Source organism: Coregonus clupeaformis, unplaced genomic scaffold, assembly GCF_020615455.1.
Source record: "Coregonus clupeaformis isolate EN_2021a unplaced genomic scaffold, ASM2061545v1 scaf0013, whole genome shotgun sequence".
Taxonomy (NCBI): domain Eukaryota; kingdom Metazoa; phylum Chordata; class Actinopteri; order Salmoniformes; family Salmonidae; genus Coregonus; species Coregonus clupeaformis.
The window spans coordinates 174543-196553 of NW_025533468.1; the positions used below are offsets into that span (position 1 = coordinate 174543).

The 22011-nt window shown below is 43.7% G+C and overlaps 1 protein-coding gene across 1 annotated transcript; it reads left to right on the forward strand.

The window, feature by feature from the left end:
• The first annotated feature begins 7425 nt into the window (after nt 1-7425).
• Nucleotides 7426-21310, forward strand: LOC121546260 (transmembrane protein 168-A-like). The gene is made up of 5 exons (XM_041857424.2): nt 7426-7477; nt 7903-9205; nt 13802-13944; nt 18475-18749; nt 20343-21310. Exons 2-5 carry the CDS (start codon nt 8042-8044, stop codon nt 20888-20890), a joined length of 2130 nt encoding a protein of 709 aa, XP_041713358.2. The 5' UTR covers nt 7426-7477; nt 7903-8041; the 3' UTR covers nt 20891-21310.
• The last annotated feature ends 701 nt before the right edge of the window (nt 21311-22011 follow it).

Genomic DNA, 22011 nt, shown 5'->3' on the forward strand with positions numbered 1-22011 from the left:
ACTTTAGATTACATATGAGTCATTGTCTTTCTTTTGCACACTGTAAAATATATCTCCTCCGTTATCAACCAAGGCACAAAATGTTCTTTCTGAAGCTGAAAAGGCTCAAAGTAAATATCAGGTGAAGAAATGTGATATTGCTGTTTTGATATCATGACTGGAATATGAGTAGAAATACATTTATTCAAGGTATTGGATTGAATATGTGTAGGCCTCTCATGGATAGGTGGTGCTGAATATTACATTTCCCCTATGCAAATGTGTAATTCTGTTTATTTAACTCCTTTCAAATAAAACATCTTATGGAAGACAATTCAACAGATTACATGCCACTCTTCCCCTACATGTGACATGAGCTGAAATGATTAACATTTCCTGTGTGTCTCTCCCTCTTGGTGTCACGTCTGGAGATTGGCTGACAGGGATAAATAGTGGAATGGCTGTTTGAATTGATCCCTGTGAGTTGACAAGATGTTTGGCCGATTAGGCATCATCATTGTCCCGTTGAGATAGATGACTTTGAGCATGAAGTGACTGTGAGTGATGGATTTATTTTCCGTTGAGTATTAATCAACAGAGGATTTATTTTTGCTGTGTATTACAGAGACTGAGACTCACCCTGCCACTGCCATATAATATCGTTCCACCCCTTTGAATATCGGTACTTCTGGGGGAAAGAAAATGAATAATATTTTCCCTTAATTCGGCTCATTCAATTTTTTTTGTCATCATAGCCTTTCCGAAGTTCTCTTTGCTCTTGACAGATACACTGAATGTGACAGCTTTTGATTTAGGCTATGATGTGCCTGCCTCTCCAAACATTCACTTTGTGCGACATACCCAGTCCATCACATTGATTTCTGTGAAGATGAAATTGTGATTGAACAGGCCTCTCCTCCTGCAGGCTCTCACCGTATGTCTCATGTAGTTAGAGAGTATGAAGGATGAGCTTTATAAAGCCTGACACCTGACCAAATATGAGGTGAGGAGTGTACCTGCTAAACACGTCTATGCCTGCTGCCGTGCCAGGCAGGGTTCACCTGGGGGTGGAATGTGGGGGGCATAGAGTAGGTGGGCAATGTGGGGTGGAGGAGGGGGGTTAGTTGGGCTAGATGGGTTGAAAGGGGTTAGATAGGGTGAGGGTATAGGCATGCAAGGTGGCAGCTTGCTATCCAGCCTGCTATCTCTAAATAAACCTGCATAATGTGGTGGAGAGGGGTGGAGGGCTTTAGGTAGGTAATATGGTGTGGGATGTTGAGGCAGAAGGAGGATTCTATGTAGGCCTAGGTAATGTGAGGTGAAGTGGAATCTGGGCATTTGAAGTGAGTGGAAGGGGGTCTGGTAGAGGCTGCCTGGGGAGAAGAATGAAGCGGTGGCTGTTGCTAGGTAGGCAAAGCGACCCAGACCACAGACCTGGCGAGGCACAGTGAACAATGATAAACATCAGCAATTTAGGTCACTCAGCTGGAGGCCTCAGATCTGGGTCTCTCACCGTCTGAGTGGACCTGGCCAGGGTTATCAACACATTCAAACCAACCGCCGGACAACAGGCAAATAACACACACTCTCACCACCACACCTCACCATAAGGACACAGCTCTGCATTTTTTATGAATGCTAAAATCACTGAGGACTTAAGAAGGGGATTGCCTCTGCTCTATATGAAGAGAGCAGAAGAGTGTGGATACTGTCAGTGTTGGGGAAGCTACTCTGAAAATACCAAGCTTTACTCTGAAAGAAGTTAAGCTACACTATAGCTACCCCATGAAAAATATCGTTTACTTAACTAAAGTTGATTTGAAAAAGTAGTTCACTACATCTAAACTACTTAGTGAAAAATTATCATATGTAAATCTGAAATGTCAGACTATGAATTGCAAGAGCACACTTTGGGTCATATGTTAACAGAATGTGTAATTTATCTGATCACCCATATTTTATTGTATTTTTGCAAAACAAGTAGAGTATAGTTCCAGTAGTTACAGTGCCTTCAGAAAGTATTCATACCCCATTTTGTTACGTTACAGCCTTATTCTAAAATGAAGTAAAAAAAAAAAAAATCCTCAGCAATCTACACACAATACCCCATAACGACAAGGAGAAAACATGTTCTTTGAAATGTATACAAAAACAGAAATACCTTATTTATGGAAGTATATCTCAAGGATGATCAATGGAAACAGGATGCACCTGAGCTCAATTTCGAGTCTCATAGCAAAGGGTTTACTATGAGACTCGAAATTGAGCTCAGGTGCATCCTGTTTCAATTGATCATCCTTGAGAAGGACAACCATCTCTGCAGCACTCCACCAATCAGGCCTTTATGGTAGAGTGGCCAGACGGAAGCCACTCCTCAGTAAAAGGCACATGACAGCCCGCTTGGAGTTTGCCAAAAGGCACCTAAAGACTCTCAGACCATCAGAAACAAGATTATCCGGTCTGGTGAAACCAAGATTGAACTCTTTGGCCTGAATGCCAAGCGTCACGTCTGGAGAAAACCTGGCACCATCCCTACGGTGAAGCATGGTGGTGGCAGCATCATGCTGGGGGGATGTTTTTCAGCGGCAGGGACTGGGAGACTAGTCAGGATCGAGGGAAAGATTAATGGAGCAAAGTACAGAGAGATCCTTGATGAAAACCTGCTCCAGAGTGCTCAGGACCTCAGACTGGGGCAAAGGTTCACTTTCCAACAGGACAACAACCCTAAGCACACAGCCAAGACAACGCTGGAGTGGCTTCGGAACAAGTTTCTGAATGTCCTTGAGTGGCCCAGCCAGAGCCCGGACTTGAACCCGATCAAACATCTCTGGAGAGACCTGAAAATAGCTGTGCAGCAACGCTCCCCATCCAACCTGACAGACCTTGAGAGGATCTGCAGAGAGGAATGGGAGAAACTCCCCAAATACAGGCGTACCAAGCTTGTAGTGTCCTACCCCAGAAGACACAATGCTGTAATAATAATAATAAAATTATTAATTAATATTATTATTATTATTATTATTATTATTATTATTATTATATTACTGTAATCGCTGTCAAAGGTGCTTCAACAAAGTACTGAGTAAAGGGTCTGAATACTTATGTAAATGTGATATTTCAGTTTTTTTACTTTTAATACATTTTTCTACAAACCTGTTTTTGCTTTGTCATTATGGGGTATTGTGAATAGATTGATGAGGGAAAAACAACATTATGGGGTATTGTGTTTTTAATCCATTTTAGAGTAAGGCTGTAACGTAACAAAATGTGGAAAAAGTCAAGGGGTCTGAATACTTTCTGAATGCACTGTAGCTACACCACCACATGGCAAAAAAAGTAATTAACTACTGAAAACATTTGAAAATGTAGTTAAATTACTAGTTGAACTACATGTAGTTCAATACTCACCAACAGTGGATACTGGATGGTGGTGGTTCCGTTAGGGTGGCCATGTTTCCTCAGAATGTTGTTGTAAAGTCATCTTGCCACGTCTTATTGCACATCTAAGAATGACGAACACACGATGAGTCCCGGACTCCCTGCATAACTCTCTCTCTCTCTCTCTCTCTCTCTCTCTCTCTCTCTCTCTCTCTCTCTCACCCTTTGCCTTGAGGACAGCTTTGCACACTCTTGGCATTCTCTCAACCAGCTTCACCTGGAATGCTTTTCCAAAAGTCTTGAAGGAGTTCCCACATATGCTGAGCACTTTTTGGCTGCTTTTCCTTCACTCTGCCGTCCGACTCATCCCAAACCATCTCAATTGGGTTGAGGTCGGGGGATTGGGGAGGCCATCTGATGCAGCACTCCATCACTCTCCTTCTTGGTAAAATAGCCCTTACACAGCCTGGAGGTGTGTTGGGTTATTGTCCTGTTGAAAAACAAATGATAGTCCCACTAAGCCCAAACCAGATGGGATGACGTATCGCTGCAGAATGCTGTGGTAGCCATGCTGGTTAAGTGTGCCTTGAATTCTAAATAAATCACAGACAGTGTCAGCAGCAAAGCACCCCCACACCATAACACCTCCTCCTCCATGCTTTATGGTGGGAACTACACATGCGGAGATCATCCGTTCACCCACAACGCGTCTCACAAAAACACAGCGGTTTGAACCAAAAATCTCAAATTTGGACTCCAGACCAAAGGACACATTTCCACCGGTCTAATGTCCATTGCTCGTGTTTCTTGGCCCAAGTAGGTCTCTTCTTCCTAATGGTGTCCTTTAGTAGTGGTTTCTTTGCAGAAACTCGACCATGAAGGCCTGATTCACACAGTCCCCTCTGAACAGTTGATGTTGAGATGTGTCTGTTACTTCACTCTGTGAAGCATTTATTTGGGCTGCAATTTCTGAGGCTGGTAACTCTAATGAACTTATCCTCTGCAGCAGAGGTAACTCTGGGTCTTCCTTTCCTGTGGCGGTCCTCATGAGAGCCAGTTTCATCATAGCGCTTGATGGTTTTTGCGACTGCACTTGAAGAAACGTTCAAAGTTCTTGAAATGTTCCGTATTGACTGACCTTCATGCCTTAAAGTAATGATGGACTGTCATTTCTCTTAGCTTATTTGAGCTGTTCTTGCCATAATATGGACTTGGTATTTTACCAAATAGGGCTATCTTCTGTATAACGCCCCCCTACCTTGTCACAACACAACTGATTGGCTCAAACGCATTAAGAAGGAAAGAAATTCCACAAATTAACTTTTAAGAAAGCACACCTGTTAATTGAAATGCATTCCAGGTGACTACCTCATGAAGCTGGTTGAGAGAATGCCAAGAGTGTGCAAAGCTGTCATCAAGGCAAAGGGTGGCTATTTAAAGAATCTCAAATAAAACATATATTTTGATTTGTTTAACACTTTTTTGGTTACTACATGATTCCATATGTGGTATTTTATAGTTTGGATGTCTTCACTATTATTCTACAATGTAGAAAATAGTAACAATAAAGAAAAACCCTTGAATGAGTAGGTGTGTCCCAACTTTTGACTGGTACTGTATATATATATATATTCTTGTTCTTTCTCTCCTTCTCCTTCTCTCTCTGTCCCTTTCTCCCCCCTCTCCCTCTCTCCTTCCTTCCCTCTCGCTCTGTCCCTTTCTCCCCCCTCTCCCTCTCTCCTTCCCTATCTCTCTCTGTCCTCAGTCTCCTTCACCCCTCTCTCCCTCCCACTCTCCCATTCCTTCTCTCTCTCTCTCTCTCTCTCTCTCTCTCTCTCTCTCTCTCTCTCTCTCTCTCTTTACGTGGGAGTTCATTCATTGAGTGCTGTGACCTACAGGGGGTAATGAAAACATCGTCACCATTCATGAGCTCTGATTTCGGAGAAGAAGTAATCACAGGTGTGCTAGCCTGCTCTGCCTCGTGGAAACAGCACACCAGGGAACTGCTTCTGTAGTGGGGCAGGTGCTGCTGAGCTGCTTTTCTGTGCTGCTTACCAAGAATAGTCTTATGTTCCAACCAAATATTAACAGCGGGACGCCCTGTTCAATTATGGATGAAGCAACTCAGCACTCATTTAAAAAATGGTCACTTGAATTCTATTGTAACAGTTATCGTAGTCTTGCAGGAAATACGTGGCCTATTTAATACACGACGACCTCAATATTTCATTGAAGAAAAAAGAGCGAGGTTGAAGTGGACTAATTGGGTGTATTTATAAAAAGTGATGACCTATTAATGCACTCTGAAACACTCACAAGTGTTCTTTCTTCCTCTCATCAGTCGATTTCCCCGGAGTGCAAACGGGTGTGACTTCTGTACCCTTCAGGCCCTCCGGTTCACCACGCGACACTCTGCCTTACTCTTCCCCAATCAGCTCAGCAGAGAGAAACACACTCTGAAGAGATTCACATTTCACTTTTACAGTACCTGGGGTATAGCACACACACGAACACAAACACACACACACACACACACTTATCTCCGCAGAATCTCACTTTGCCCTCCTCCTGATACTTTGAGATAACACCCTATCTGAGTATTTATATAATAATAAATTAATTAATTAATACTGTCTATTTACTTCCATGCAATAAATAGGCTGTTTATAAGCTGTGTATGTTGATTGTCAATCTCTTATAAACATACACGTACACACACACAGACTTTCTGGATGCTTTATAGCCTCAGGATAGTGAATTAGCCTGTCCCTTGATGTTCATCCCATCCTTACATTTATCATGTTGTATCAGCAGAAAATCCTAAATAAACCTTTTAAAAAGGCTTCTCCTCAGTAATGCTGTAAATGATACAAGAGGCCAATGGGTTTATCTTGGTCTTAAAAGCCCAATGCTGAGATTTTCGGTGCAAAAAAGAAGAGGACAATCAAAAGAAAATCATAGAATTTGAATTTTTCAACTGTATTTCTTGTATTTACATTACAATCCTCAAGTCCAAATGTATCATTCACTTTGACCAAATGTATGTAATGTAACCTATACAGAACATTTATGTGGTCCCGATTCTCATAACTACGGTCTAGCGTTTTCCTGGTCATGTCATCATATGAAACGGTGAGGAAAACCTCAGGGCCCTAAATCCCTCCAATTACAGTAGGTTGATATGATTCTCGATGAGGGCTGCGACTGTGTTATATATTGTGTCTCCAGACGTTTCTTGGCTCTGTGGGATTCACAGTGATGTGTAGGAGGGAGGACTGCCGCTGTATCTGTATGTGCATTATTACACATAGTCAGTCAGTCAGAAAAGATCGAATCAAATGTAATTTAACATTTTACATTTTTTACATTTTAGTCATTTAGCAGATGCTCTTATCCAGAGCAACTTACAGGAGCAATTAGGGTTAAGTGCCTTGCTTAAGGGCACATCGACAGATTTTTCACCTAGTCGGCTCTGGGATTAGAACCAGCGACCTTTCGGTTACTGGCACAACGCTCTTACCCACTAAGCTACCTGCACCCATTTAATTTGTCACATACTTCGTAAACAACTGTGAAATGCTTACTTATGGCCCTTCCCAACAATGCAGAGAGAAAAATAGAAAAAGGATAGAGCCCTGCCTCCACAGTGCCCCTGTTGAGATAAATCCACACTACTCCACATAATCATTTTCCAGAAATGATCATAATCAACCAGTGTAATCTCTCTTTGGCTATTCCCATATAGTGTAGCATTTGGACAGAGCTACTGTATGTGGAAAAGTTATTATTTGAGTAGGGTGTCATTTGAGATGTGCACCTTGGCCACCTTCACGGTGATATCTTCACAGACTATACAGGATAATTGTATGCTCGATGTGGTTGTCTTTTCTGATCAATGAGTGTTAAAATTACTTTAATTGTTTAATATCAATACTGTTAACATAAATAATTATATTTCATTGATGTCACCTCTAATGGATTAGTAATTTACTGAGAGGGACAACCTGCTGTGAAACCACATTCGATTTCTCTGCAAACGCAAAATCTCAGCTATGTTTGTCTCATCATCCTTGCCGTAGTTTGGAGTCCGGAAACGAAACAAGTTTTTAAGCAAACAAGAGTAAGCAACTCAAGATTAATCTTTCGTTTTGTCATCGCTAGTTATTTGTGAATACCTTTAATGATTTGAAGTAGTTTTACTGTGATGCCTCTGGAATTGCGTCAGATGTCATCACTTACTCAACCTTACGCAGCGTAACTGGCTAGCTACTATAGCTAGCCATTCTTGTGCTATGTGGCATTCTTGTGCTATGTGCTAGCCATTATAGTGCTATTGACAGCAGCACCTAGCTAGCTAGCTGTCTGACTTAGCTAGCTAACTGTTTCTCAAATCTTCTGTCAATAGCAACTGATGAGTGTCAATGTTTATTGCTATGATAATTGTCATCCAGCCAACATATGACAGCTAAATTAGGATAATCGTTGTGTTGATGATAATTAATGTAAACATTTTTCACATTCCAAAAATATGTTCTCCTTTCACAGTGGCTGAATAGCCTATTTCATCTGGATCTCATCCTTAATGTTGCCTAAATTCAAGTGCCCCAGTCCACTACAAAACCTGCACAAGCTTGCTACTGTCAGTGACATACCTGATCATTGAATCATGAGTCCCTCCAGTTGAATGTTCAGGAGGATTCGTTACTGCCTCAGCCACTGTCTCTACGCAGCCATGTCACGCCTGGAGCCGGAGGAGGAGTGCAGGCCTGGACCTGCGCCCGGCGTGGAGGTGGACATGTGGTCATCGGTGCGTTGCCTTGGTTACCTGTCCAGTTTCAACCTGATGGTGGCGGTATGCCTGGGCCTGTACGTGCGATGGGAGCAGACGGACGAGCCCATGATCCTTGTCATCTTCATCCTGGGTCTCTTTGTCCTGGGCATCGCCAGCATCCTCTACTACTACTTCTCCATGGAGTCAGCCAGTCTCAGCCTCTTCCACCTGTGGTTTGGCTTCCTTCTGGGCCTCCTGTGCTTCCTCAATAATCCCTCGCTGGAGGAGAATGTGAAGGAGCAGGCTACTAACTACCTGCTGCTGGCTAGTGTGATTTTGAGGACAGTGTGGGCCTTAACAGATAGGATAATGGGCTGTGTTCACTATAAACCCACCCTGCTCTCGTCCGAGGAGCTCCTTGAACTCCTGGGCTTTGGCATCGCCAGCACCACCATGCTGATGCACAAATATATCGCCCTCATTGCCCTAGTGGTGGCGCTGGGGGCTCTGATCGTGGGCCTGCGCGTCAAGTCCCTCATAGCCCTGCCCAACTTGGCCTGCTTCGCCCTAGTCACCTCCCTGCTGTTCTTCAAGGCCGTGGGGATAACCACCAACCCCTTCGCTCTGGGCTGCTACCTGGGCCGTCTGATCTGTGACCCCCTCCTGGACGTCTACTTCAGCAGCCTGGGGGCCACTGAGCGCTGGCTGCCCCTGCTTTCCTGGGGACGTGTCTGGCGTCGACTCTCCCTGCTCCCTCTGGGGCTTGTGGAGATAGCCTTCTTTGTCCTAGCCGCTGTAAAGATGAGCCATCTAGAACTGTGGTACCTGGTGATCCCTGGGTTCTGTGTGTTTGGCCTGTTCTGGACAGTCTGCCACGTGGTGCTGCTGATCACACTGTGGGGCTTCCACACCAAGCTGAGTGACTGTCAGAAGGCGCGCTCGGTCCAGCAGTCAGACACACGCAGCCTGGACCGGGTCATGGCATCGCGGGGGATGAGACACTTCTGCTTGATCTCTGAACGCCTGGTCTTCTTCAGCCTGGTGTCCACAGCCATACTGGCAGCTGTGTCCTGGCAGGTAAGATGCTACATAGGGCTGAATGGTGAACTGGCAGGGTAATATATGTTAAACTAATGAATGAAAAGATGGATTGATAAATCAGTTGGTTTATTGATCAGCTGATTGATTAATGGATTGAGCGATTGATTGATGGATTGATTGATGGATTGAGTGATTGATCTGAGCTTTTCATTTATTTGGGTTTTGCCTCATTGAGAAGATTTGAATCATTGAGAAGATTTGAATTATCTTATTCGAGACAGACCTGACCATAATAGCTGCATAGCCTAGTAACAAGACAAGTTGAGTAGCATCATCAACATTGAAACATCAAGCTTCCCGTCATAAGCCCCAGAGACTGATGCTTGCTAGAGGCCTGGCATGCATTCACAACAGTCCCAAGCCGGAGAGGAGAGCTGCTTCTGCTCTCAACCGTGACCAAGTTAATTAGCACTTTAATATGTCTATCTCCTTACATAAAGAGCCATAAATGATCTAGCCCTAATTTAGCTTTACCTTGAAATCTGCTATTAGCATAACAGGCTACACTGAGGCATGTCCAACTATTTACCACATAATATAAGATCTCCAGCCAGTGTATGCTACCTTACCTGTAGACTTCCAGTTATTGCGCTAATACTAGGCGAGTAGTGTCATCATTGGCTTGCGAAAAAAAACGACCTGTAACTTCTTTCATACTGCACGCAGAGACATAAACATGGTATCCACGAGTTTGTCTGGGTAGGTAGAAACATTAATTGTCCGAATCTCGCTGTATCCCTTTAAGCTATGACCCCACCATTTATTTTAATCATGAGTAAAAGCTATTTGTTTTCTATTTAAACTTCCAATGGGTCCGTTTAAAGGCCCTGTACAGTCAAAAATGTGATGTCCTGTGTTTTATATATTTCCACACTATGAGGTTGAAACAATACTGCGAAATTGTGAAAATTATGATAATGCCCTTTCAGTGTAAAAGCTGTTTGAAAAGGCCGCCTGAAATGTCTGCCTGTTTTGGTGGGATGGATATTTGGCCTGACTGGTGACATCACCAGGCGGTAAATTAGTAAATAGACCAATAAGAAAGAGTTCAGTTTTCCCACTCAGACCACTCCCAGACAATCCTAGTAAAATTCTTGCTTGAGAAATTGCTCTTTGATAAGAAGCTATTTTTGGTTCTATTTGACCATTTTAATTTGAAACAATCACAATCAAGGTACTTAATTGTTACTCAGAAATGATTTGATATTGAGATAAAAAGGACCTTTAATAAGCACGAGAAACCTGCAAAATTAATGAAAGGGTGTGTCACTAAGAGCAGGAACAGCAGCATCTAGTGGGCAAAACCTGGTACTTTCACACTAATTTATGGGGGGAAATGCAAGTGACTTCAATGGCTAATTTCTCTGAACAGGGGAAAAAAACATCACCAAATTTACTGAGAATACATTACATAGTATGAATTAACAATACTCCAAGCAACAGCTTCATACTACTTGTCAAACATAGAGAACTGATACTGTATACTGGCGGTTGGGGTGGGCTTGGTTTGGGGGGGTACGTGGGTGGCTTTTTACAATTTATTTGGATTCCTCACATCTTAGGCATTTTAAGAAGTGGTTTGGTCCAAATCGGATGTTGGGTATTATATTTAATGAATATTATATGAATCATATGAATTCACATGACCAATTTGGGTGCAATCAATTAGCTTAATTTCTCAAAGTTCAAATAGTCTTTCAACAAAATAATGTTGTTGGAATGCTTATCTTATCTGTTAAAACTACAGAAACCATTTCAGAACAATCGAAGATGGTGGGTGTCATGGCTGGCTGAAATGAAATGGAACTACCTTTGTATACTTTTTAGCCAGTAGTTTTGAAAGTGGTACTCACGAGCCAAAAGTGTTCGCCAAAAATTGCATACTACGTCACATATGTGCAACTACAGTGGGGAGAACAAGTATTTGATACACTGCCGATTTTGCAGGTTTTCCTACTTACAAAGCATGTAGAGGTCTGTAATTTTTATCATAGGTACACTTCCACTGTGAGAGACCGAATCTAAAACAAAAATCCAGAAAATCACATTGTATGATTTTTAAGTAATTAATTTGCATTTTATTGCATGACATAAGTATTTGATACATCAGAAAAGCAGAACTTAATTTTTGGTACACCTGTTTGAACTCGTTACCTGTATAAAAAACACATGTCCACACACTCAATCAAACAGACTCCAACCTCTCCACAATGGCCAAGACCAGAGAGCTGTGTAAGGACATCAGGGATAAAATTGTAGACCTGCACAAGGCTGGGATGGGCTACAGGACAATAGGCAAGCAGCTTGGTGAGAAGGCAACAACTGTTGGCGCAATTATTAGAAAATGGAAGAAGTTCAAGATGACGGTCAATCACCCTCGGTCTGGGGCTCCATGCAAGATCTCACCTCGTGGGGCATCAATGATCATGAGGAAGGTAAGGGATCAGCCCAGAACTACACGGCAGGACCTGGTCAATGACCTGAAGAGAGCTGGGACCACAGTCTCAAAGAAAACCATTAGTAACACACTACGCTGTCATGGATTAAAATCCTGCAGCGCATACAAGGTCCCCCTGCTCAAGCCAGCGCATGTCCAGGCCCGTCTAAAGTTTGCCAATGACCATCTGGATGATCCAGAGGAGGAATGGGAGAAGGTCATGTGGTCTGATGAGACAAAAATATAGCTTTTTGGTCTAAACTCCACTCGCCGTGTTTGGAGGAAGAAGAAGGATGAGTACAACCCCAAGAACACCATCCCAACCGTGAAGCATGGAGGTGGAAACATCATTCTTTGGGGATGCTTTTCTGCAAAGGGGACAGGACGACTGCACCGTATTGAGGGGAGGATGGATGGGGCCATGTATCGCGAGATCTTGGCCAACAACCTCCTTCACTCAGTAAGAGCATTGAAGATGGGTCCTGGCTGGGTCTTCCAGCATGACAACGACCCGAAACACACAGCCAGGGCAACTAAGGAGTGGCTCCGTAAGAAGCATCTCAAGGTCCAGGAGTGGCCTAGCCAGTCTCCAGACCTGAACCCAATAGAAAATCTTTGGAGGGAGCTGAAAGTCCGTATTGCCCAGCGACAGCCCCGAAACCTGAAGGATCTGGAGAAGGTCTGTATGGAGGAGTGGGCCAAAATCCCTGCTGCAGTGTCTGCAAACCTGGTCAAGACCTACAGGAAACGTATGATCTCTGTAATTGCAAACAAAGGTTTCTGTACCAAATATTAAGTTCTGCTTTTCTGATGTATCAAATACTTATGTCATGCAATAAAATGCAAATTAATTACTTAAAAATCATACAATGTGATTTTCTGGATTTTTGTTTTAGATTCCGTCTCTCATAGTTGAAGTGTACCTATAATAAAAATTACAGACCTCTACATGCTTTGTAAGTAGGAAATCCTGCAAAATATGCAGTGTATCAAATACTTGTTCTCCCCACTGTATGTGCACCATGTCATTGCTCTCTCTCTCGCTTTCTCTCTGCTGTGTCCATTGAGCCGTTGGGCCCGCACTGCAACCTCTTTGGATAATGATGGGCAGGCGTCTTGCTAGCTGTCACTCAAATGCGAGGGCCTGAAGCTCATTGGCTAGAACTCGAATTGCTAGGAGGCTGGCCCACGTGGGGGGAAATGTAGGGAAAATGGCGCGGCACAGCTTTAAAAAAAGCAGTCGTTTTCAAACCAAGGATTCCGTGGCTAATTAAGGTGACAGTAATTCTGCTCATATATTATGCATGTATGAACACATCCAGCCCAAAGCGGGAGGTTTAAAAAAATACTTTCTTAGTCGCCAAAGTACCGGAGCATGTCTTTAAGCAAGGATACTTACTCAACCCACCCACACACACACTCTTCAACATTTTAAAGTAAAATATACAATGCAATGTCCATGTTACCAAACATATAGGCCTAGCTATAGCCTTGAATTGTTTCTATAATCTAGGCCTATAGCCTTGCTCTACATTAAAAGGGCTTGAAGGCTGGGATGGCATAAGAGCTTCAGTGTTGCTGTGTCATGAGAACTGAGGAGATGAAGCTGGACCAGCTGTGAGGCCTTGGGCAGTAGGACCTGAATTTAACAAGAGGTCTGCTGCCTCCATCCAAAACTCAATAGCTAATAATGAAGCAGGGAGCTCTGAAGTGATGTGGTAACCTTGCTGGTGCCTCGCTAATTGGACAAGTCGTATTGAGGAAAAATATGGATTTTAATAAGGATTTTAATTGCAAATGTGAATGTAACACAAGTGTAATTGAGGAAACGCAAGGCTACGTGGAAATCGTCATGGCAACGGCATAAAATTATTTTGTTGTCCATTTTTTCTGTGTAATTTGTGTGTATTTACTGAATTTTAACAGCTTGGTGAATTTATATAACAGAGTCCATTGTGGCCTTGGAATTTCATTCTCACTCATTCCCACAGCTTCACTTGAGTGTGTTTTGAAGGGTGTTTTGAGCTGAAGCCTTGTGATAGAATTTTCTTTATGTGTGTATCTAACTAGCTAAATTCTCTTATGCTTCAATACATTTAAAAAAATCACAAATTAAATGCTCTCTTGTGTTGCAGCCCTCCAACGGTGTGTTCATGAGTATGTTCCTGGTGGTCCTCTCTCTGGAGTCTCTGGCCCACGGGCTCTTCCATGAGCTGGGCAGCTGCCTGGGGGGCACGTGTGTGGGCTACGCTGTGGTCGTCCCTACCAGCTACAACAGGTACAGTGCATTCGGAAAATATTCAGACCCTTCCCTTTATCCACATTTTGTTACGTTACAGCCTTATTCTAAAATGGATTAAATAAATAAAAGTCCTCATCAATCTACACACAATACCCCATAATGACAAAGCGAAAACAGGTTTGTTGAAAGTTTTCAAATGTATAAAAAAACAAAACAGAAATACCTTATTATATTCAGTATTCAGACCCTTTGCTAGAGTCTCGAAATTTATCTGAGGTGCATCCTGTTTCCATTGATCATCCTTGAGATGTTTCTACAACTTGATTGGAGTCCATCTGTGGTAAATTCAATTGATTGGACATGATTTTGAAAGGCTCACATCTGTCTATATAAGGTCCAACAGTAGAGCGCCGAGACAGGATTGTGTCGAGACATTTCTGCAGCATCGAAGGTCCCCAAGAACACAGTGGCCTCCATCATTCTTAAATGGAAGAAGTTTGGAACCACCAAGACTCTTCCTAGAGCTGGCCGCCCGGCCAAACTGAGCAATCGGGGAGGGCCTTGGTCAGGGAGGTGACCAAAAACCTGATGGTCACTCTGACAGAGCTCCAGAGTTCCTCTGTGGAGATGGGAGAACCTTCCAGAAGGACAACCATCTCTGCAGCACTCTTCCAATCAGGCCTTTATGGTAGAGTGGCCAGACGGAAGTCACTCCTCAGTAAAAGGCACATGACAGCCCGCTTGGAGTTTTCTAAAAGGCACCTAGAGGACTCTCAGACCATGAGAAACAAGATTCTCTGGTCTGATGAAACCAAGATGGTACTCTTTGGCTTGAATGCCAAGCGCCACGTCTGGAGGAAACCTGGCACCATCCCTACGGTGAAGCATGGTGGTGGCAGCATCATGCTGGGGGGATGTTTTTCAGCGGCAGGGACTGGGAGACTAGTCAGGATCGACGCAATGATGAACGGAGCAAAGTACAGAGAGATCCTTGATGAAAACCTGCTCCAGAGCGCTCAGGACCTCAGACTGGGGCGAAGGTTCACCTTCCAACAGGATAACGACCCTAAGCAAACAGCCAAGACAATGCAGGAGTGGCTTTGGGACAATCTCTGAATGTCCTTGAGTGGCCCAGCCAGAGCCCGGACTTGAACCTGACGAACATCTCTGGAGAGACCTGAAAATAGCTTTGCAGCGACGCTCCCCATCCAACCTGACAGAGCTTAAGAGGATCTGTAGAGAAGAATGGGAGAAATTCTCCAAATACAGGCGTGCCAAGCTTGTAGCGTTCATACCCAAGAAGACTCAAGGCTGTAATCGCTGCCAAAGGTGCTTCAACAAAATACTGAGGAAAGGGTCTGAATACTTATGTAAATGTGATATTTCAGTTTTTAAATGTTTAATACATTTTCAAAAAACCTGTTTTTGCTTTGTCATTATGGGATATTGTGTGTAGATTGATGAGATGTTTTATTTTTAAAATCCATTTTAGAATAAGGCTGTAATGTAACAATGTGGAAAAAGTCAAGGTGTCTGAATACTTTCCGAATGCACTGTATATAACCGTACACACACACACCAGGGTCTTCATTAGCCGGTAATAGCCGGCTTTTGGCAAAAATAAAATAAAATGAAAAGCCAATAAATATAACTGGCACCGGCCAATTGTCCTGGAGAAAAATACAATCCCATTGCAAAATAATGGAAATACAAGTTGATGTAAATGCATTTGACCAATTATGCTTATCAGTCTATAAGTTAATTTGCATAATTTTGTGGAATTAAATTGGCACGTGTGTGTTTTCGTTAGTCGTTATGTTTATCACACGAGATACAGATACAGAGCCTATGAGTGGAAAATCTGTCACACAGCGTGAGAGCTGCTGCTACAGCTTCTCAAACAGCTCATTTGTTGCTGCTGGAGTGAAACTTGCTTTTATAAGCCCAATCATTGCGTAAAAATTCTAAATGCAATCGCGTGTTAAAAATTGTTTTGATGGCCACAATTTAAAAAAGCTACTATTTTTATTTCTCAGCTGGTAATTGAAGCATGCTTCCCATTCGTCATTCAAGTGCATATAGGCAACGGTATAGGCAGGCTTCAGCGTGTCACTCACCACTTTGCAATGAGCTGGAGGCAGTATGCATTTTGAAAACATATATTTAACTGTTTGAAACCTGAACGTTTTACTTCATATTATGAGGCATGTCTTACCTTACTTCAAAGTCAAATCCGACCATAGAAACGTGGAGGCAATTCTTTTATAAAGACTTCCATATGCCATTGAAACCAGTAGCCTATTTCTCTCATGTTCTATTGGTTTTCAAATCAACTTTCTTTCATTGTCCAGTAGCCAAAGGCACAATCCTAGTCATATTAGCAACCCATGCTAGTTGTTGCATCTTTAGATCTCCCCTCTTTCAAAATGTATAATGGATGTTTTTATCTCTGTCACATGAAACCGCTTGCATGTGCAGTTTGCTTTTGAAAACGGTGGTTTCCCGCTAATTGCATTATGGAACAAACGTTTGTGCGCAGCTTACTGACGTGTGCACATTGCTAAGCTTATAATGTGAAGAAATAATAGTTTATCAACATTTTTTGCTGAGAGTTATTTTCTGTTGCATCAGCCTCATTGCTTTAAAACATTTTATGTAGCCTAGGCCTACTAGTTGTATGAATTTGGGATCTATCATCCCACAACTGTCCCAGAGTCAGTTTGGAATAGGCTATTTCTTTCTCGCACAGAACAACAAGCTGACCATAAGAATAGGTCAACTTTTTGTACTATGGGGGATATTACATTGACATAGGCTAGTGATTTTGCTGTTCGTTACTTGTCTTGTTGGCTGATGAAAGTAAATGTGGCAGTTATTCTTACATCAAGTATGCATTGGAATTCGATAAGAAGGACGCACGCCGTTGCATGTTTTGTGAAGATAAGTAATCTAAATGTGATTTCTGTCATTGGGTGGACGCCCTAATCAGGTTAAGCGCCCAATGCATATGGGTCCGGTAAATTTCTCAAATGTCTGTTAAATTAAAATGCTGCCGGTCAAAAGTCTGGCGCCACATTTTCCTAATAGAAACCCTGACACACACGCACAGGCACACACAATTCAGTATACACGTACACAGACCTCACACACACAGACACACTCACTATATTTTTCTCCACAATCATCAATCTTCCCTGCACCGAAGTCAAAAAATCCCTGTCCGGAGGGACAGACCATAATTTCAATTCCCTCACTGGACAAACTAAGTGGAAAAATATCCCAATAACCATGCATAAACATGGCCCTAATGTTTCCCCCCTGAGGCTGCTCTCTCCCTGGCATACTAAGTGGCTGTGGGTGGAAGATGTGTTTACGACCAGTCAGGGCTACTCTCTGTCCGAAATGGCACCCTATCCCTTTGATTAGGACCCATAGGGCTCTAGTCAAAAGTAGTGCACTATGTAGGGAATAGGGTGCCATTTCAGACTCTACCTCTATCTTTGTGCTAGGGCAGTTAGCACTTAGCAGTAGCTAGCTGCTGTCTGTCTGTGGTGGTGATTCGGATGCAGGCCCATACATCTGCTCTGTATGCCAGGGCTGTGGATGTAGGCCCCAGCGGGAGACCAGAGTGCATGTTGAGAATATAGCAGTGTATTATCTACTGTTTGATGGGTTCAGATCATGTTTTTACAATGATGAGGGCCCCTTGGGAAGATGAGAAAGAGGAGGAGGAGAAGAAGGGAACGGCGAGGGACAGAGAGCATAGGAGAGAAAGTCAGACAGGGACAAGGAGAGAGAGGGTGAGAGGGAGAGAGACCCAGGCCAGGTTAGTGAAACAAATCTGTCACATCAGCCTCCAACAGCCATGTCATCCACTGCCCCCAGTCATCTCAATACAACTACTCAGACAAAATCTACTCATTATTCAGACAGAACTCTCTCCAACTCTCCAGCCCAAGGTCTCTCTCAAGATCATAATAACTCTGCTTTCAGATGACATGTTTTGAGTTATGCAGATGTCTATATGAGTGAATGGAGAAAGTCGTGAGCAATGCCAGGGACAGACAGATACAGAGTGAGTGGGGCTATATTGAGTAACAGAGACTGGGGCAGCCTTGACTCCTGTCCTTATGCCTGGTGCTGTGGGGTGGAGAGAAAGAGAGAAAGGTGTGTCGGATCGAACAGATGGATCTGTCTTGACCTCCGAATCTTGTTGTGGGGTCGTTGGGTCAGAACTCATCTTTATTGTCACTCATCTTAGTCCTCCACACACACACACACACACACACACACACACACACACACACACACACACACACACACATTCATATTATCTCATATTCCATCTCTACTGTTCTGCCAGTGCCTGCACCTCTCTTTCACCTCTATTCCGTTTCTTCCTCTACATTCTCCTCATCTTCCTCTTTTCAATTCTGCTCTCCATCTCCACTTGCCATTCTCTCCTCATATTCATACTCTTCCTCCCCTCTCCCACCCTATTCAGCCATTCTCGTTCCCTCCTCTCCTCCACCCATCCACCCATCCTTCTCTCCCTTCCCTCCACAGCCCAGACGGCCAGCCCACCCTCCTACCTCCGGACCAGGTGCAGGAGCTGAACGTGCGCTCCACGGGCATGTTGAACAGCGTGCAGCGCCTCTTCTCCCACCACATGATCGAGACGTTTGGCTGTGACTACTCCACCAGCGGGGTGACCTTGGAGGCCCTGCAGGCCAAGCTCAAGGCCTTCCTGGAGCTTCGCACGGCCGACGGGCCCCGCCATGATACATACGTGGTATTCTACAGCGGGCATACGCAGCGCACCGGGGCCTGGGCACTGGCAGGTGAGGGTCACCATAGCTTACAGAGTCTGGTTGGCTGGCTAGTTGGCTGGTTGGTTGGCTGTCTCTCCTCAACTCTCAGAAAGCAGCAGACAAGCTTATTGCCTCTCTCTGTCTCTCATCATCAATCAATGTTTATTTTGCACCTATTTGTTTCCAGACTAGATCAAAAATGAAAAATACAAATACAGGATCAAATTAAGGTTATATGTTTGAATAAAACATGATGATGAGGGTAGAATAATGTATTCTTGCTTTGCCAAACATTTTAAAGTTTTCCATTTGTTTGTGAGAAATGTCTGGAACAACAGCAGTAGTTAGAACAAGTACAAAATATTTTGTAGTCTGCCAGAACCTTTCAGTAATCCATGCAACTCTTAGTAGAAATGAAGAGTACAACATTTTCCCAGTGTGATAACTGAAGTTTGTCTTTAGAGTGGCTGCCAACACACACCCACGCTTTATCACTGCATGGTGCTGCTAGGAAGACAAGCTCCATGACAATTAAACATGACTTGACCATGTTGTTAACTCCCACTCCTAACTTTTATTTGTCTCCATAAACTCAGACAACTTTGACCCTTTGTCTTTAATGTCCATTACTTGCTCACCACCTACCTTAACCTAACAGTCATCGTGACTCATCGGGCAAGTCAGCTGTAATAAGTAGATAATTAGTATTATTATTAACCCATTACCCAATTATTCTTTAATGGACTATGGAAGGAATATATGTTAATCATACTGTAATTTTTTAAAACCCTTGTTATCAAACTAGCTGCTAAACTCCTAACATTCAGGGTGAATAAAAAAAAACTAGTATGTATTGTCTTCCTAAAGATACAGATCCAACTACGGACCAACCAAGTATTCTAGTAATATGTGTCAAAACATCAACGTGGCCACAGTATAGTATCCCGGTGCTCCCCTGAAACCCACATTTTACTTAAAACATCAGTGTGTCGCGACCACACAGTATCGCTCCTCCTAACCGTTCCCTTTCTGAGCAGCTCCCCAAGCTGTAAAGAAATATCTTATCTTGGCTCCATCTACGGGCACCTCTTAATCTTCCTGCCATGGAGCACACTGCCGTATTAATCCTCATGAAGGATACTGCGTGTCATACCCTGTGTCGCAGTGTTTGAGCAGTGGAGGCCGAGGGGGAAAAACAACCCGGGCCCTGGCTGGCGTGGGAGCTTTACAGAACAGTCTGGGAAGAGCGTGCTGGGGGGTGTCTCTGGCACTCTCACTCACTCACGCAGGCTGCTCACGCACACATATAGACACTCATACGCCGCTCACATATTTGCCACAGAGGAGGGGTGTCCAAACAGAATGTCCCTGTAACTCAAGATTTAGGCGCCTTAGACTAGGGATAGGCCATACAGGCGTATAGCTGTAGATGGTATTCAGAATAACAATAGAGATGATTTGACAAATAACTTGACGAGTCACATGTTCCTTTTGTTTCCATTGTGCATGTTATGATATAGATCATATCAACTTTTCGCAAATGGTTGTTCCTTGTTGGTCCCAGCCTAAGACTAGGTTGTGGTTATTAAGCTAGAAACATGTTTATTTCTCTCTCTCTTCCAGGAGGAGACTCTCTGCGTCTGGAGCAGCTGCTGGAGTGGTGGAAGGAGAAGAACAGCGGCTTCACCTCCCGCCTCATCCTGGTCCTGGACACAGAGAACTCCCTGCCCTGGGTAAAGGAGGTCCGCAGCTTGGAGGGAGTCTACGTGGCCGTGCAAGGGGCCGAGCTCGCCCCCGCCGGTGACATCGAAGGTGTGGACGCCGCCCGCCTCGGGGACTTCACCTCAGAGTGGGTGGAGTTCAACTGCAACCCGGATAGCGCCACCCAGTGGTTGGAGAAGGACAGGACGGTGGCAGCGGCCTACGGCGTGTCGAAACACTGGAGCGACTACACGCTCCATCTTCCCACAGGGAGCGATGTGGCCAAGCACTGGAAGACCCACTTCCCCCAGGCTACCTATCCTCTGGTGCACCTGTCCAACTGGTGCTGTGGGCTCAACCTCCTCTGGCTGTGTGGAGTGTGTCTGAGGTGCTTCAGGCGATTCAAACTGGGCTGGTTCCCTCCCAATATACTGGACACGGGACAGGGCATCAAACTGGTCCACTCATAGACTGAGCTGTGTGTCTGTCTGGGTGATCACTTGCCTGACCACTCACCCTGAATTTAATTCCTCTGCTCTATCAATCGCTACATATATTCAGTCTGAAACTGCCATCCTAGAAGTTGTTTGTGTGACTTCAAAACAAATTCATCAGTGATTGGATCGTCTATAACAAATCTAACCAATCAGAGAATCAAAGTTGATAATTTCATCAGGTAGGCTGGCTCTGGCCCAACCCATCGGTTTCTGGGACCAATCAGATTGGTCAGATTGTGTTTGCATTCTAGAAATCGTCGGGGAGGGAGGCAAATCCAGACGCATCTTGGAGAAGAAACGTCCGTTGGCCGGAGCAATGTGGATGGGTAGCCAGGCAAGGAGATCACAATGGTGTTTCAGCAGGTAGCCTAGTGGTTAAGAGTGTGGGGCCAGTAACCGAAAGGTCGTTGGTTCAAATCCCCGAGCCGACTAGGTGAACAATCTGTCAATGTGCCCTTGAGCAAGGCACTTAACCCTAATTGCTCCTGTAAGTCACTCTGGATAAGAGCGTCTGCTAAATGACTATAATGTAAATGTGTTAACAATCATAAGTATCAATGGTAAGTCATGTGTAGACAATCACCAATAGTATATGTGGTAAAGTACAGTCACCACAATAGGCCTGCTTTCTATGGTAAATCTGTAGACAATCAGTCTTATTGCCACAGAACGCTACCATGCTAGTATGGGCCTTGCATCTAATGGTACAAGGAGACAATCTCCACAATATTCTTTGTATCTGTGGTTTACTGACATCCACCCTATGTGCCTTGTGTTACTTTGTAAATTGAACTTTCTTGGGACAGTGTGCTTTATTTTGAAAATGTAATGTATCATTATTTCAAGTGTTTTTTCTGGGATTTTTTTTGTAATTGTTTGCCATGTTTATTTCCGCTTCTGAACCCGATAGTAAATAGGTTTTAACATTTAAAATGTCTAGCCAAAGATTTTGGGACAATTTTCAAGAGTCATGTGGCCAGTGTCTTACCTTGTGTTTGGTGTTGGTTTCTATTGACTGATTATTTAAAATGATGAGATGAAAGCCTTATTACCTTGTTTTAGCACCCAATTCTGTTCTATTAGATGGATCACAA